Genomic DNA, 16,267 nt, shown 5'->3' with positions numbered 1-16,267 from the left:
TTCTTCCCCCTCGCCAGCTTCCTCGACCTCCGCAACCCCAGCGACCTCGCCGGGGTCCTCGGCCCGCCATCCCCCTCCGCGCCCCGCGCCTCCGCCAACCCCACCAACAACCAGTTCGACGTCACCGACTTCCTCCACGGCCACCTCGGCGGCCTCCTCTCGGGCGGCGCCACCATCCAGATCGTCCTCGAGGGCTCCTCCTTCCCCGGCGGCTTCGCCTCCTTCGGCGCCGGCGGCCCCGTCCCCGTCCCCGGCGGGGTCAGCCTCGGCGACTACTTCATGGGATCCGGCCTCGAGCAGCTCATCCAGCAGCTCGCCGAGAACGACCCCAGCCGCTACGGCACCCCGCCCGCCGCCAAGGCCGCCGTCGCCGCCCTGCCCGATGTCGCCGTCTCTGCCGACATGATGGCCGCCGACGGGGGCGCCCAGTGCGCCGTCTGTATGGACGACTTCCTGCTCGGCGCCGCCGCCAAGCAGCTCCCCTGCAACCACGTCTTCCACAAGGACTGCATCCTGCCATGGCTCGATCTCCACAGCTCCTGCCCTGTCTGCCGCCATGAGATGCCCACCGATGACCCTGACTATGAGAACCACCAGCGCCAGGCTGCTGCCGCTACCCCTGCTGCTGCTGTGGCGGCGCCTGCGTCCCCTGGTGGTGGCGGCCCTTCGCCTAGGGTCATGGAGAGGAGGTTCAGGATCTCCCTGCCCTGGCCTCTCAGGGCCGCTTTTGCCGCGCAGCAGGCAGAGAGCAGCGACCAGGATGGTGCTGGCTCTGGTGACTACAACAACGATCCAGATGCGAGCGGTCGCTCATATGATGATCTCGACTGAAGCGCCTGCAAGGAAGAGGGGAACAGGGGGATAAGGAGGTATAACCTTTCGCCTTGCATTTGTTACCGCTTTTACGTATTTATTTCATTATAACGTTTGCTTGCGTGAGTTGATTGCCACCAGGTTGACATAGAACATATGTTGTATGGCTTTCCATTATTACCAAATACTCCAATGTCTTGATTTAGATTTCAGTATTTAGTTTATCTATCTTGCAATGCAATGATCAGCCATGCTAGTTGCACTTGCACAGTAGGAAAATGTTCTGTAAAATTAAGTGCTCAGCCTGCAAATGAGGTTTACATCTATTTGTATGGGTTGGCTGATGCCACTTGCAACGTAGCTAGTTGTATGGTAAATCTTTTCTACGAGCCATGCTAGTTGAACCATAGGAAAATGCTATATTAATTAAGCATTCAGCCTCCAGTTCAGGCTTTCATTTATTTTTCTGGGTTGGCCGATGCCACGTGTAAAAGTAAAACGGTTAGAGAGTTGCGGTTTTAGTTCACCAGATATAACCTTTCACATCGCAATTGTTACCACCTTCACATATTTTTCATTATTATTATGGTTGCTTGCATAAGACGATTACCACCACACGTGCCGCCAGGTAGACCGAAAACATACCTTGTACAGCTTTCTGTTATTACCAAATACTCCAGTATCTTGATTTTGATTTTTAGTAATATCTACTTTATCTATCTTCAATGCAATGATAAGTTATATAGTGGTGATTCTTGATGGGAGGTGTAGGAAAATGCTCTGTTAATTAAGCGCTCAGCCTCCAGTTTAGGTTTTCATTTGTTTGTCTGGGTTGGCCGATGCCATGTGCAACACGGCTAGCTGCATGGTTAAGTTTTTTGTACGAGCCATGCTAGGTGGATTGTAGGAAAATGTTCTATTAATTAAGCTTTGAGCCTCCAGTCCTGGTTTCCATTTATTTGTCTGGGTTGCCTGCTGCCACGTGTAGAAGTATAAACAGCTAGAGAATGGTGGTTTAATTCACCCCTGTATGGCTTTCCATTATTACTCAATAGTTTAAATGGTCAATATCTCAATTTAGATCTTAGTATTTACCTTATTTTATTGCGATGAGCTGGACAGTGTTAATCTCAACGCGGTGCTGACGGTGATTTTTTTTTTCTATGAGCCATGCTAGTTTCACTGTTGGAAAATTCTTCTATTAAGCGTTCAGCCGGTAGTTGAGGTTTTCATTTATTTTTCTGGCTTTGGCCAATGCACGTGTAAAAGTAAAACGGCTAGTTGTATGGTTACGTCATGTATATCTAGACTAGATGTTAGAGTAGCAAATAAGGCAAAAGTTCAGTAGTGTAGATAAATCAGTACCAATTCATTTGCTGATCAAGATGTTTGATTGTTTTCCTCTTGTTGATTGTTTGGTCAAAGCTGTTCAGGTAGACAGAGCTGTATAGGCTTGTTGAAAATATAAGGGCTGGGCTCAAGGAGCACAGTAGCAGCTGTCAGCAGTTTACACACTTCACTGCATCTAGGATACTTGTACGGGTTGCCATATACTCCCTCCGTCCGGAAATACTTGTCGGAGGAATGGATGTATCTAGACGTATTTTAATTCTAGATACATCCATTTTTATGCATTTCTCCGACAAGTATTTCCGGACGGAGGGAGTATTTCCTACTGTATTTGACTAGTGTTTTAGTTTCCATGTAAAACAAGAAAAATATCAAGCGGTTTTATTTGGTCTTGCGACGCGATAGGGTTTTCGCGTCCTGGACACAACGAAGTGTCATCTATGCATTTAGTAGAAGTTGGATAATATCTGTTGTGGAATAAGAAGTCTGGGAGTTATTAGAGGGGCGATGATGTGTTATAGTTGAATGGTACTGTCTGGAAGTTGGATATATGTTGACTATTCCCAGTTTATAGTTTACACTTTGCCGTGTTGTGTCCTAGCTTGATTAATTTTCTTGTTAGTTTCTTTAGTCCATTCCCTTGCTAGGGCCAGGCTGTTTGGAATCTGTGATGGTGAAAGTCTAGCTTATAGTCTGGAAATCCTGTTGTTTGTTTTTGGTAGGCACCCAAGTAGGCAGGTATATGATGAGTATGAAGTTGCAAACTTAACTAATTAAGCGTCAGGGCGCTGCGTAAATTCTGTACAGCAATCATACCCAGTGGTTTCACATTAAGCGTCAGGCCAACGTATTTTCCATGTTGTGATTGGAGGCCATTTTTTTTAACACTGTGCTTTGCCACCTGTTGTTTGTCTATATTTGCATTCATTTTGCTGCCTGCTGCGGTGCTAATGTGAGATGTAGTAGGCCTGTAGCTCCCTAAAGCAACCGTGAAGCGCTTTGCCATCTACAGTATTTGTTTATATATATATATATATATGTCGACGATGGCGCACATTGGGTTGCGACATTGATTTATGTCTGTGCATTGCATCCCAAACACTAGTAATTGATGAAGCTGACTGGTTGTTTGCTGTTGTGATATTATGTATCAGGGGCAAACGGACTGGCGGCTGGAAGAAGGAAGAGAATCTGAAGACAAGAAGAGGAAGAAGACTTATGTTGTTGTTGTTGATCTGAATTTAATTGGAAGCTTTTTTTGGAGATGAAGAGTGGCGCCGTCCGTCCGTCTATTGATTTCCCCCCTCCCCTCTTTGCCTGTCATGGTTGTAGAAAAAAGTAGAGATGATATTCTTTTGGTTGCCTGGTCTGGTCTGGTGTGGTCTGGTTGGTGGGTTGACTTGACTGAACATATACCTTCTTGTGGGAAGGAAGAAGAAGCTCCCTCCTTCCTAACTTGCTTGTCTGTGTTATCATAGTAGAATTGTGTGTCTGTGTCGTCGATCGATCGATCCATCTTCCTTTCTCTCTTGTGGGATTGGAAGAAAGAAAGAAGAAAGGGAACCCTAGCGATCCGATCCGATCTTCTTATATATAGATACATAATGTGTTATACATGAGTCAGTGGAGTATGTTTAAATGGATGGATGGTGTCTGGAAATGTTTAAAGGTAGAAAAATAAACAAAAAAATATTTTTTGAAGATCATTTTTTGCAAAGCACAATAAGTATTATTTCTTCATGAAGTTTTGGACGCAGGTTGAACACCTGAATGCTTTTGTATTTTTTATCTATTTTTCCTACATTTACTATTCACCCGGATAATTTCTTTTCATGTATAAAAAATTGGCCCTAGTGTATCTAAAAACTATCATTGTGTACTTTTAAAAAAATTGTATCAACACTGAGATATATGCGACAATTATTTTAATAGTTTTCAAATATATGATGAACAAATTTCAATACATGATGATTTGTATTAAATAGCTTACGGACATTTTTTGCAACACGCATGAACCTTTTTTAGAATACAAGATGAATAACTACTTTCAAATACATGAAGAACAGTTTTTTACTTGCAAGTCAATTTTTATTGAAGTAGTCAAATAAAAAATACTCTTTAGGACATTATAAAATTAAATAAAAACAAAAGCCTAAACCCTAAAACTTGAGGTACGTTTGAGAGGGAACTCCTATTGGACGCTCGCTGCGGCAAGCAGTCGCGCTTCGCACAGGGCAGGTGCAAGAGAGCTACCGAGTGGGCCGGCCCGTTTAGCGTTACAGCAGACCCTGGTTTTCGAACCTTCTATGATGTTTCCAGCCGGTTTTTTCCGGTTTTGGTTCTTTTTCAGTTTCTTTTTCGTTTTTCGTTTTTCTATTTCTCTTCTTTTACTTTTTTCTTTTTTTCTGTTTCTTTTTTCTTTTCAAGTTTATTTTCAAAAAAAATATCCGAATTTCAATTTTTTTTCCTGTTTTACAGATTTTGTTCAAAAATTTAAAAAATGTTCCCATTTCACAAAAATTGTTCATAAATTCAAAAAATGTTCCTGCTTTCAAATTTTTGTTCTGAATTTTCAGAAAATGTTCCGGTTTTTTCAAAAATTGTTCAAACTATTTTTATTCATTTTTTAGGAAATTTGAAAATTAATGGCATGGATTTAGAAAAATGCCTGTTTTCAAAAATTGTTCACAAAATTCAAAAAATGTTCTTATTTTTCAAATTTTTGTTCATGTATTAAAAAATGTTCTTATTTTTTAAATCATGTTCAGTTTATGCAGCTGAAAAATGTTCACCTATATAAAAAATGTTCGCACTTTCAAAAAATGTTCGAAGCACTAGAAAAAAGTTTCCGTTTCAACTGTTTGGTCATGTATATAAAAAATATTCTCCTTTTCAAAATTGTTCTCAGTTAAAAGAAATTTGTTCTGAATTTAAAAAGTTGTGCCCATTTTCAAATTTTCTTCATCAATTCCAAAACAATTGTTCACAAATTTCAAAAAATGTTCTTATTTTCAAATTTTTGTTCATGTATGAAAAAATGTTCTTGTTTTTCAAAAAATGTTCTTAGTTTTTTAAATCATGTTCAGTTTACGCAGCTGAAACATGTTCACCTATATAAAAAATGTTCGCACTTTCAAAAAATGTTCGAAGCACTAGAAAAAAGTTTCCGTTTCAACTGTTTGGTCATGTATATAAAAAATATTCTCCTTTCCAAATTATTCTTAGTTAAAAGAAATTTGTTCTGAATTTAAAAAGTTGTCCCCATTTTCAAATTTTCTTCATCAATTCCAAAAAAATTGTTCACAAATTTCAAAAAATGTTCTTATTTTCAATTTTTTGTTCATGTATGAAAAAATGTTCTTGTTTTTCAAAAAATACTCTTAGTTTTTTAAATCATGTTCAGTTTACGCAGCTGAAAAATGTTCACCTATATAAAAATGTTTGCACTTTCAAAAAATGTTCGAAGCACTAGAAAAAAGTTTCCGTTTCAACTGTTTGGTCATGTATATAAAAAATGTTCTCCTTTTCAAAATTGTCCTCAGTTAAAAGAAATTTGTTCTGAATTTAAAAATCGGACGCTCGTTGTGGCAAGCAGTCGGTATTTCGCACACAAGCAGCTTGGCTGGGCCACATTCGTAGGTTAAAAATCGCAAAAAAGGAAAAAGGGTACTGGAATCGAACCCGAGACTTCCTATTGCTAAGCGCGATGAGCTAGCCGCCCCAACTAGCTACTTCTTATGGTAAATTGGCAGCGGGAACCTAAAGAAATTAACAGTAGCGAGAAAACATAAAATCTGAATACGCAAAATTACGATGAACCAAGGTGTGAGCGACGCACCTGTCAACACAAGTAGGTAGCCACTATAGTTTCTAAGATTTCGTATCAAAAAAGGTAGCACAACAAATGTGAACTATAAACCGCGATAAAGGCTATACTTAAAAAAATTAGAACATTGTGTGAGAGCGTAAACAATTTTTTGGAATAAAAAAGGAAGAAAACTGAAATTGCGAACATTTTGTTTAAATGCGACCACTTCAAAATTTGTGAACAATAATTTTAAAATTAGAACATTTTTGTAATTTCATTTTTTAATGGACAAATAAATTGAATACGAGAACATTTTTTAAATTTGCGAACACTTTATTGAAAAACAGAATAGAATTGAAAACCCAAACATTTCGAATTTTCGAAAACATTTTTCGAAGACATGAACATTTTTGGAATTTGTGAAAAAAAAATTTAAAGCACGAACAATTTCAAATCTTGAAAACAAATTTGGAAGCGCCAACTATTTTTTCAACCACGGACATTTTTTGAATCTTGAGAACAAATTTTAAGGTAAGTAAGAAAATAAGTGAACTTCATTTGGAAACATTTTTTTATCACATCAGAGACGATGCCTGCAAAAGTGCACAGGTCGCGGTACTGGTCTTAAAAAAAATGCTATGTTTAAAAAAGTATCTGGAATAATATGTGTACCTCCAGAAATGGTCACCATGTTCAAAAGGTTGTTGTATTTCTGTCAGCCGGGGACAACCGGCTATATGCACATACTTTGTCTGAGCAACATTTACTGAAACAGCAATGGACCTCAAGTCTGGGCAATTCTCAATCTGCAGTTGCTCCAATGCTCGAGAACTCCCCATCTGGCAAAAGTCGATGGTTTCTATACCTCCACATGCAGACAACAAGAGTCTCTTAAGAGTGGATGGTAATATCATTACCCTATGTGTATTCAACTTGGCACAATCTTCAATAGCCAACTCCTCCAAACAAGAAAGCTCGTGGAGCCTATCAACCGGCAGGGACGTCAACTCTTCACACATTCTAATACGAACGTACTTTACAGTAGGTAGATAAGCTGGTGTCAGGAATTCATCAAGACTCAATATTTTTACACACCGACGAATATGTAGTGTACCAAGGGATGAGAATGCTCCAACAGCGCTGCCTGCTTCAGACTCCCAGATAGACGCAAGGGAGCTACAATTGTCGATGCATAACTCTTCAAGATGGCGAAGGTTGTCTAGCACTTCTTTCTGACAGAGTGGTTCCCAGAATGATATGCTCTGAATTTTCCAGCAAAAAAGGAAACTAAGTGAACGTACCCTTGGCAGGAGATTAGACTGGAGCCAGCTAGGAAAAAATCCACCTTGGTAGTGGTCTATTTCCAAATGTTGGAGATTCCAATGAGGTAGTTCTTCCATCATCTGTATGTGGTTCTCACCACTAATTCTGTCAATGTAGGTCCATTTTAGACAGAGTTTGCCAGTATGGTCCTTACTATAATCGAAGGCCCTTGATTTAATTTTCTGTAAACTGATGAGGTCACCGAAGCCTTGAGGAAACCTTTCAAATACACATTCCCGAGCTTCTACAGTTTTCAGCTGATGTAGGAAACGAATTGATGATGGAAGGGTGCTCAATTTCGTAGACCTTGCGAATAAACAAAGGTAACGCAAATGTTTTGAATTGCCGATGCTCTCAGGTAGCTGTGTTACTCTAGAAAGCTTAAAACTCAATACACGGATTTTCAGGAGTTGCCTGAACCAAGCGTCAATCACCACAACAAATTTTCTTGAACTGCTATAATATTCATTGCAAACCAGAGACCGCAATTTTTTCTTGTTGCATATGCTCTTCAATTCAGAGTACCCAACATTTCCATTAGTGAATATGGAGAGATGACGAACATTCGAAGGTATTTTGTGTAGGTCATTTACATGCCTTATAATGAAGCACTCATCCTTTGAGACTAGCTGTGCTGTATCATGAATCAAGTCATGAATTACAAACTTTTCTCTCTTCTTAGATACTCTATTGAAAAAGGACCGACTTGCAAGGTCATCAAAGCAAAAGGATGCATCTTGAGGTTCCGCATACCCTTGTGCTATCCAAATATCGACTAAAACCTCCTTTTCAAATATGTAATCCTTGGGATACCTTGCACAAATTGAGAAGCATCTCTTCAAATGCGGTGGTAGGTACATATAGCTCGGTCGAAGGGCAGGCAAAATGTCAGTCGCATGTTGTTCTAATTGCCACAGCTCACTTTCCAATATATATTTCCATTGTGTTGTGTTTAGTCCCCTATGCAACAAGCGCCCAAGAGTTTTGGCGGCCAAAGGAGAACCCTTCAACTTTGGGAGTATAGCTTTACCAATGCACTCCAACTCTAGGTAGTTGGGAGGACTACTGGATCCAAATGCACATAGTTTGAAGAACTCCCAGAAAACAGCATCAGGCAAGAAGCACCTTGGGGCCCGCCCCCCGCGTCGCCTCCCCGAGCGAGGCGACCGGGGGCCCATCTCCCCGCCCTCCAGCGCCTCCCCCTCCCGTTCCTCTCCTCCCGCCGCCGCCGGCCTGCGCCACCGGGCCCTGCCCGCGTGGTGTTGGCGGCGGCGGCGGCCGTCCCTTCCCTGCGCGCGGTGCCACGGCTCGGGTGGTGGCGTCCCGCGGCGGTGCTCCTCGGTCAACGGTGATTCCGGCAGCGGCGGCTGCTCCAGGCGGCGCAGCTCCGGGTGGCCTAGAGGCGGCGGCGCAGCCCCTTGGCGGCGCGCTGGCGCGGTGGATGGTGGCGGCGCCCGCCCGGCCCTTTTGGGCCCCATCTGGGTCTGGGCGGGCCTGACTCGGTCTCGCCTGCGGCGGCTCCGGCCGGGGCGGTGGTGGTGCGGCTCGTGCGGGGGGTGGTGGAGACGGCGGCACGTCTACTGCAGCTCGGCGACGGGTGCTTCACGAGCCCCTTTTGGGCTTGGCCGGGCCTCGAGGGCCTGGTACGCTCCCCTTGCCGCGTCCGGTCGGTGACCGCCGATGGCGGTGGAGGTTGTGTCCTCCGGCGTGGCTGCTCTCGCTGCCGTTCCTCGTTCCCGGCTGCTCCCTCTCGTCCTTGTCGGTCTCGCTTCGATGACCACGGTGAAGCGGCGGTGATGATGGCAAGTCCGTGGTGGCGCACGTTCGTGGGTGGCTTGTCTGGTGGTGCGCGTCGGACCGTTCGGGGTTGTGGGTGTTTGGCGGATGGGAGAAATCCGGGCCGGCTTGCCGGCCCCGACGCGGTGACGCCCGTGGGCGCCATCGTTCCTTCCTGAAGGGCGTCGGGTCTTCCCCTTCCCCACGCCTCTCCGCGTACCGGGGGAAACCCTAGGACCTGTCCGGGCAGCAGCGTCGTCGTCGTCGTCGTGTTCCTTCCTGAAGGTGCTGCTTGGTATGCGGAGGTTCGAGGTGCCTGGAGCGAGGTGGTACATCTCCGGTGGGCGCAACGGTTTTGGGTTATCATCGTTTTCGTCGATCCGACGCTGCGGACATTTTTTCTCTCTCTTCTTTCTCTTTTGTTTCTTTTGGGCATGCTTGTGCTGTTTGCCCCAGCATTGGACTCTTTGTTGTATCGGGCGGTTGCTATATCAATATAGCGGGGCGAAAGCCTTTTTCGGAAAAACAACATCAGGCAAACCCGCTAATTCATAGTGTCTCATGGTGCCAACTAGATTAGCAACCTCGGGAGATCTAGTGGTGACCAGAACCATACTTCCCTGAAGGCCATTTTCCAAAGGTTTACAAAATCTCTTCCATATCGACTCTCCTTGTTTCAAGATATCATCCCACATGTCATCAAGGACAAGCAAGAACTTTTTCGACTTGACACAACTAGCTAGATTTGTCATAAGGATATTCAAATTATCAGATGGTGTTTGTTGTCCCAAGTGCTGCAAAATCTCTCTTGCTAACGTCTTTATGCCAAAATCATCTGAAACACATGTCCAAATTATGCAGTCAAAATGTGCTTTCACCTTTGCATCACTACAGATTTGTTGGGCCATAGTTGTCTTTCCGACACCCCCCATGCCAACTATTGGCAACACAGGCAATTCCGTCATTCTTTCTTCACCATCGGTCCTGCCTCTCTTGCGCACAAGTACTCCTAGCTTTTGCACCAACTCCTCTAGTTCTTTCTCACAACCAAATATTTGTGGCTCCTCGGAGAAAGAACATGTTTCTGGCCTGACAGATCTGTCAAACTTCTGTGGTGCTTGATGCAAGCTCAAATCCCTGGACTGTTTATATATATGATCTAGCTTAACTTGTATTTCCTTCACTTTGTTGAAGTGGCCACACTCCTTGATACTGTTGTAGAACTGTAGAAAAACACCTTCCATGTGATCTTGCGCAGAATTCTTGCTCTGCTCAACCCCCAACTTGATAGCATGATAATCAAACTCATCGAGGAGGTCCTCAGCATCATAGACTGCATCCTTGGTATGTGGGAGGAGGTCAGCTGCCTGCTTCCTATGACTCTGCCACTCGAGGCGGTCAATGAGATCAAGCATCTTGGGCGTTATAGTCGTCCGGAGCTTCCAAAGGTCATTCTCTAGCTGCCGACGCTGCTCCCTCACCTCATGAATATGGTGCTGCACAACTGTATTGTCTTGGTCTAGCAGCTGATTTCTAGCTGCTATGATGCCCGGTGTGACCCAGCTAAAGAATTCACGACACACATTGATATCGCCGAATACACTAGCAATCGTTGTGAATGCTCCAAAGGCCATGGCCGTAAGTAGCTTGGGCACTGCTGTGTGATGAAAACAAAACGAAATTAAGCTTAATGGTAGAGAGTTCAAAGAGTAACATATCAAAAACAGGCAATCCTCCCAAATGGAGAGAGACACATGCAGCATGAAAAGGCAGTACCTTCTCTCTCTTGGTATTTTGTTAAAAATCGCCTCTTGTTGATTTGATGAGCTGTTCAGAGAGGTTGGTCCGTGAGCGAATAGAGATACTCTGGAGATTCATTCCAACAAAAACAAAAACAGCAACGATGGCGCACTGGGGCTACTTGTCTGACTTGCCTTGCGCGCTGACCTGCTGGTGAAGGGCAAACTTATCATGTCTTTTGTACTAGTATAAGCGCAGATGTAAACCATCGAGTTAATTCAAAGGTCATTTATCAAAAGCCACAACACATAGAACTGTACATGTAATGAAAATGCAGAGATAAAAATAATATTCACAATTATATTATGTGTTACTTGCACAAATTCGATAGACTTATACTGCCTAAAACATGAAGGCCACATGGAATATATTGCCAATGAAGATGCAATACTTTCATAACCCATACTGGTTAAACTATACAGTACCTTTTATAAACCCAATCCATTGGAGATGCAATACTTTCACAATCCGTATGGTAGGTTGATTTCCATATTAATGTGTTATGTGGCTTGTATAAACAAACATGTGTCACAATCTATGAGGAAGGCTGATCTCTATTAAGCTCATGAAAGGCCAATAATACGACTTATATAGTCCGAAGAGAGGGGCTGCATATGGCAGCCTAGTGCGAAAGAAGACCAATTATGCAACTGCAGATTAGCGTTGTTTTTGTTGAAAATAATCTTGTTCACCTGGAGGAAGTTGTTTTTGTCCCAAGCTTGTCCATTAAATAGATGTATCTAGCACTAACTTGATGCTAAATACATCCTTTTGAGGGACAAGTTTTTTCGGACAAAGGGAGTATGAGCTAATTGAATGCTGCAAAATATCATGTCGGCAAACTTAGCTGGTAAGGAAGCAACATGTCTTCAGTAGAATTGTGCATGCATGAGCTGTGCATGCAAGAAATAAATCTAGTACCTAGTGTAGCTTCTAGTGCTCACGCCCAACTTGTAGTCCACTATATAAGGACTGGCGTCCTTCAGTTGTAAAATCAAGCAAGCCAGCTTCAAATCTGAGTAGTGCTAGTGAGCATCTCTAGTGCATGTATGTATGCATGTAGACGGCATATGCAGCTGCAGTTTACTTGAGTCCTCCTGTTTGTCATAGCCGCTCTTTGTTCCTCTACTTTGATCCTGAGAGAAGCTAACTACTTGGTAGTTTAGCTAACGTTTGGTATCAGAGCCTTGGTTTATGTCAAAATACATGCCACCGAAGGAAGATCATGGAAGCACCATGGTGCCAGCGGCATCAAAAAGTGGCATGTCGTTGCAGTGTCCAATGCTCACACGAAACAATTATGCTTCGTGGTCATTGAGGATGCGGGTGATCCTGCAAGTACACAGTGTGTGGGACGCTGTCACCAAAGATGATGTAGACGAGCACATGGATAGACAGGCCATTGCGGTCATCTATGAGGGTATCCCCGAGGATGTACTTCTAATGATGGCCGAGAATGACTCGGCCAAGAAGACCTGGGAGGCTCTCAAGGTGATACATATGGGCGCTGAGCGTGTCCAGGAGGCGAAACTTCAAACCCTGAAGAGTGATTTCTAATTGATCCGCATGAAGCGAGTCAGTGGATGATTTCGCCATGAAGTTGACTACAATACTCAACGGCATCCGGGCGAGAAGGTGGATGAATCCACTATTGTCCGTAATTTTCTTCGGGTTGTTTTCCTTCTAGATTTTTGCAAATTGCATCCTCAATCGAGCAGTTTGGCAATCTCAAAACTATGACCATGGAGGAGCACATTGGTCGTCTCAGAGCTCACGAAGAGAGAATTCATGGCAGTGGTGACACAGATGGTGAGCACCACTTGCTTTTTACTCGATCCGAGTGGGTGGCTCGAGGTAAAAAAATATGGAGGTGGTGAAGCATCGTCATTGTGTAACAACGGGCTCAACGGCAGTAGTAGACGTGAGGGATACGGTGGCCGTGGTCGAGGCCAGCAAGGCAACCGCGGTCCTGGCCGCGGCAGAGGAGGCCATGGTCGTGGGACAAATGGGTTCTGCGACAAGAGCAATATTGAGTGCTTCAACTGTGGTATTTTCGGACACTACTCTTCTGAGTGTCGTAAACCACGTCGTGCTCATGGCGAGGAATTGCACCTCGCACAGGTTCAAGATAATGAGCCCGCTTTGCTCTTTTTAGCGTGCGCGGAGGAGCTGTCTGATATGGTCCTGCTAAATGAAGAGAAGGTGATTCCCACACTAGGGGCTATGGAGAAGAGTGCCGAGTGGTATCTCGACGCAGGAGCTAGTAACCAGATGACGGGGCGTATGGAGGTATTCACCAAGTTGGACAGTTCTGTGAGAGGCACTGTCCGGTTCGGCGACGAGTCCACCGTGGTGATATGTGGGTGCGGAACTATATTGTTTAAGTGCCTACCAGGAGAGCATCGTGTCCTCACCGATGTATATTACATCCCGAGTCTCAGCAGCAACATATTGAGCCTTGGCCAGCTTGATGAGAATGGTTTCAGAACCGTTCTTGAGGATGGATTTCTGTACATCTACGACTGCAACGATGGAAGGTACTGGCTAAAGTGGTGCGGACGAGGAACAGGTTGCAGTACTCAACCTAAACCTGACACAGGCTGTGTGTCTTTTAGCATGCATAAAGGATGATGCGTGGCTGTGGTATGGACGCTTTGGCCATCTCAATTTTCAAGCTCTACATAACTTAGCACACCACGGAATGATGGGAGGTATGCCCCTCATTCAACATGTTAACCAGATTTGTGATGGATGTATTATTGGCGAGCAACGACGTGCTCTCCCTTACGGCAAAAGAAAACTACTGAGACATACGCAGCCGGTCGCGGAGGAGCTCGTCTTCCACACCACCTTGATGCTTCAAGGAAGGCCCCCGCGCAACCAACTTCACCCACGGCTTCTGCCGCAAACACGAGGAGGACTCGTGACGAGCAGCACATAGGATTTGGCCCGAATGGTGGTGTCTATCTAGAAACGTACACAGCTACAACATGAAGAAATGAACGAACAAAATCAAAAGAAATCGAGGCAAAAGAAATTATTACTAGCAGCAGTTAAAAGGAATGCATAGTTTGCATGGATGTACTTGGGCTAACCTGGAGACACGAGAGCTGCTGCAGGGGGAGCCAAGAAGGTATGGAACAGAGAGCAAGACGCAGCTTGCTCGATCCTTTGCGACCTTGCCTCGCCTCCTTGTGCTCGCCGTCCGTACGTGTTTGTAAGCTAGCACAAGCCTTGTTCCTAACGATCGAGGGTTGTCGTCTCTGATGGAAAAGATATCAGTGGTTAATTTGCATCGTAGTTTCCGTCCGAAAATATATTAATATTGCAAAGATAACAATTACACCCAGCCTCAAGAAGTCACAAAGACTTTCAGAATGCACACAGTCCGAAAAGAAAAGAAAAAAGAAATTAAAAGAAAGTCCTCACCGTAATGATCAACACCCGAAAAACATAAAATGTATCCGAAAGCAACGCTTTTAAGAAGAAAACAGTGCACAAGCGATGTCGTCGTCCGATCCAAAATCATAGGTTTTTACCCTGGAGAAACACCCAGCTCACAAAACAATACCTTCAACAAGGCAATTTCCAGGCACAACCACTGAAGGCCAGACCTTAGGTTTTCACCCAGGAAGTCACGACTCAGCACCCGAGGAGCACCAGCAAAAAATAATATGAAATCCTCCAGTGTTGTCGCCCTCACTTGACACTGCTGCTACTGAAAGTTATCAAACACCTGGCTGACTCCGTCGCTTTCAAGGCACCCTCCGCCTTACTGATCCTCCGATCTCAGCCATTAAGACTTTCTCCACCGCTGTTTGTGCCATGAAAATCGAGATGCCGACACGTCTCATGGTGTAAACAAATAGCAGAGCTTCGCGCCACGCCCTCCTGGCTCGCAAGTGACCGGGTACTATCCAATCCAGATATCCTTGGGCAAGATCTCCGACAATAGTTCTGGAACACACCGACGGCCAGATCGAGGAGGACCGATCAAGTAGAACATTGTTGTGATGCAATAAGAGCACGGTGGAGGACACCGGCCCGCTCTGTCCACAGCCTGTGCCTCCAGGCGCCAGATGTGACGGAAACGGCAGTGGCCAGCCCGCCGTCACGCCGCGCCAGCCCGCCCCGCACTCCAGTGCCGCGCTGGAGTGGTAGCAGTACGGCGTGCACACGAGGAGCAGACCACCAGCCTGACCTGCCGCAACCGAGCAGCCGTCCAAATCATCGCCGTTGTCGCCAAGTGAGACTCCGCCATGCCCGAGGACACCCCCACGACGCAAAGTAAGGTCCCTGCCGCCGCCGTCGCCCGCAGCGGCTTCGCCCTGCAGCTTCCTCCGGCGGCAGCGGAGAGGTGAGATTATTTTGGGGGCGGCTGCGCTAGGATTCATGATCCGCCCAGGTCGTCCGCACAGGAGCGATGCGGGGGGCGTGGGCCTCGTGCGTCTGGTCCTTTCCATCCTCCTCCATGGGACATAAGTGCATGGACCAATTAACGCCAAGATGCCCTACCCTAACCTATATATACCTAAGAGATTCGTCCAAACTATTTTATTTAACTTGACATGCAACCTAACCTATATATACTAATAAGACGGTTGTGCACTCAGTGAGAAGAAAAGGCATTGATTTGGTTGCGTGAAACCTCCTCTGTTTCTTGCTAAATTTTCCCGGTGTGCGCAACACCCTACTCTCGATGTTTCCTCGGAATGGGAGGCTATGAAATACTAGTTGAAAGCAGATGCAACATTAAAGAAAGTCAATCCAGTGGCCTTAAGTCGGCGGTCACAATTTCGACTCTCCACTGGTACCCTACCCATGCAATCTCCAGATGAGCCGTTACCCTCGCTGTTTGACATGATGGACCCAGGAAAGAAAAAGAGTGCCGGAAACTCCACAAACAGATTTTTTTTCCTAAAACAGATCTTTTTTCCTCCCATGACGGGAGCAGGCAGAGTGCAACAATGAATTAAATTCCCTAGCTAGGTAACTGCTCTAATGCCATAAACTTATCTTCTTGTTATCTCTTATTATAGCAAGAACTGGCCAGTTCTCTTCAATGGCAGCATTACAAAACTGATAGCCTATATGCAGGACACAGGAGTGCTCCATATGTACATATGTTAAGAAGAAAGACAGAAAGTTGGGTTTGAAACACCGGGTTCACGACCAGAAAAATAACCTTTCAAACTCGATCTACAACTTTTTACGAGATCTCATGATTCCATTGCTGCTAACTGTGGCTGCCAACGACGTGTGCTTGCTGAAATCTTTATTACGCATTTGCATTACGGACATTATGCTACTATACGTCTGGGAGCGGCGTTTCAGCCGTCGTTGGTCCACACTTATCCCCAATTCCTCCAACCATCTGCATCACCCGCTAACTTACTG

The 16,267-nt window shown here is 44.9% G+C and overlaps 2 protein-coding genes across 2 annotated transcripts in view; one reads left to right on the top strand and one right to left on the bottom strand.

The window, feature by feature from the left end:
- Positions 1-3,806, top strand: part of LOC119284472 (E3 ubiquitin-protein ligase RING1-like) — a 4,162-nt gene extending 356 nt beyond the window's left edge. The window contains exons 2-3 of the mRNA XM_037563576.1: positions 1-869; positions 3,318-3,806. Coding sequence (XP_037419473.1) covers positions 1-831 — 831 coding nt within the window. The 3' untranslated portion in view covers positions 832-869; positions 3,318-3,806. The remainder of the gene's footprint in view (positions 870-3,317) is intronic.
- A 2,085-nt stretch (positions 3,807-5,891) lies between these two features.
- LOC119284471 (putative disease resistance protein RGA4) lies at positions 5,892-10,704 on the bottom strand. Its single transcript, XM_037563574.1, has 5 exons — positions 9,608-10,704; positions 7,968-8,419; positions 7,273-7,814; positions 6,719-6,810; positions 5,892-5,922 (listed from the first exon to the last, which is right to left on the bottom strand). Exons 1-5 carry the CDS (start codon positions 10,702-10,704, stop codon positions 5,892-5,894), a joined length of 2,214 nt encoding a protein of 737 aa, XP_037419471.1.
- Positions 10,705-16,267: the final 5,563 nt, after the last annotated feature.

The sequence above is a fragment of the Triticum dicoccoides genome, chromosome 4A (genome assembly GCF_002162155.2).
Source record: "Triticum dicoccoides isolate Atlit2015 ecotype Zavitan chromosome 4A, WEW_v2.0, whole genome shotgun sequence".
Classification (NCBI taxonomy): domain Eukaryota; kingdom Viridiplantae; phylum Streptophyta; class Magnoliopsida; order Poales; family Poaceae; genus Triticum; species Triticum dicoccoides.
This window is presented reverse-complemented; position numbering and strand designations above follow the sequence as displayed.

What these genes read in the sequence shown, in the direction of transcription:
- LOC119284471 (XM_037563574.1), bottom strand. Translation starts at nt 10,704, where the DNA reads ATGGCCTTTGGAGCATTCACAACGATTGCTAGTGTATTCGGCGATATC. An exon ending in CAATAGAGTATCTAAGAAGA is followed by an intron (nt 7,815 to 7,967) that starts GAGAAAAGTTTG and finishes ATGTTGGGTACT; the next exon opens with CTGAATTGAAGAGCATATGC. An exon ending in GTAAATGTTGCTCAGACAAA is followed by an intron (nt 5,923 to 6,718) that starts GTATGTGCATAT and finishes TAATTTCTTTAG; the next exon opens with GTTCCCGCTGCCAATTTACC.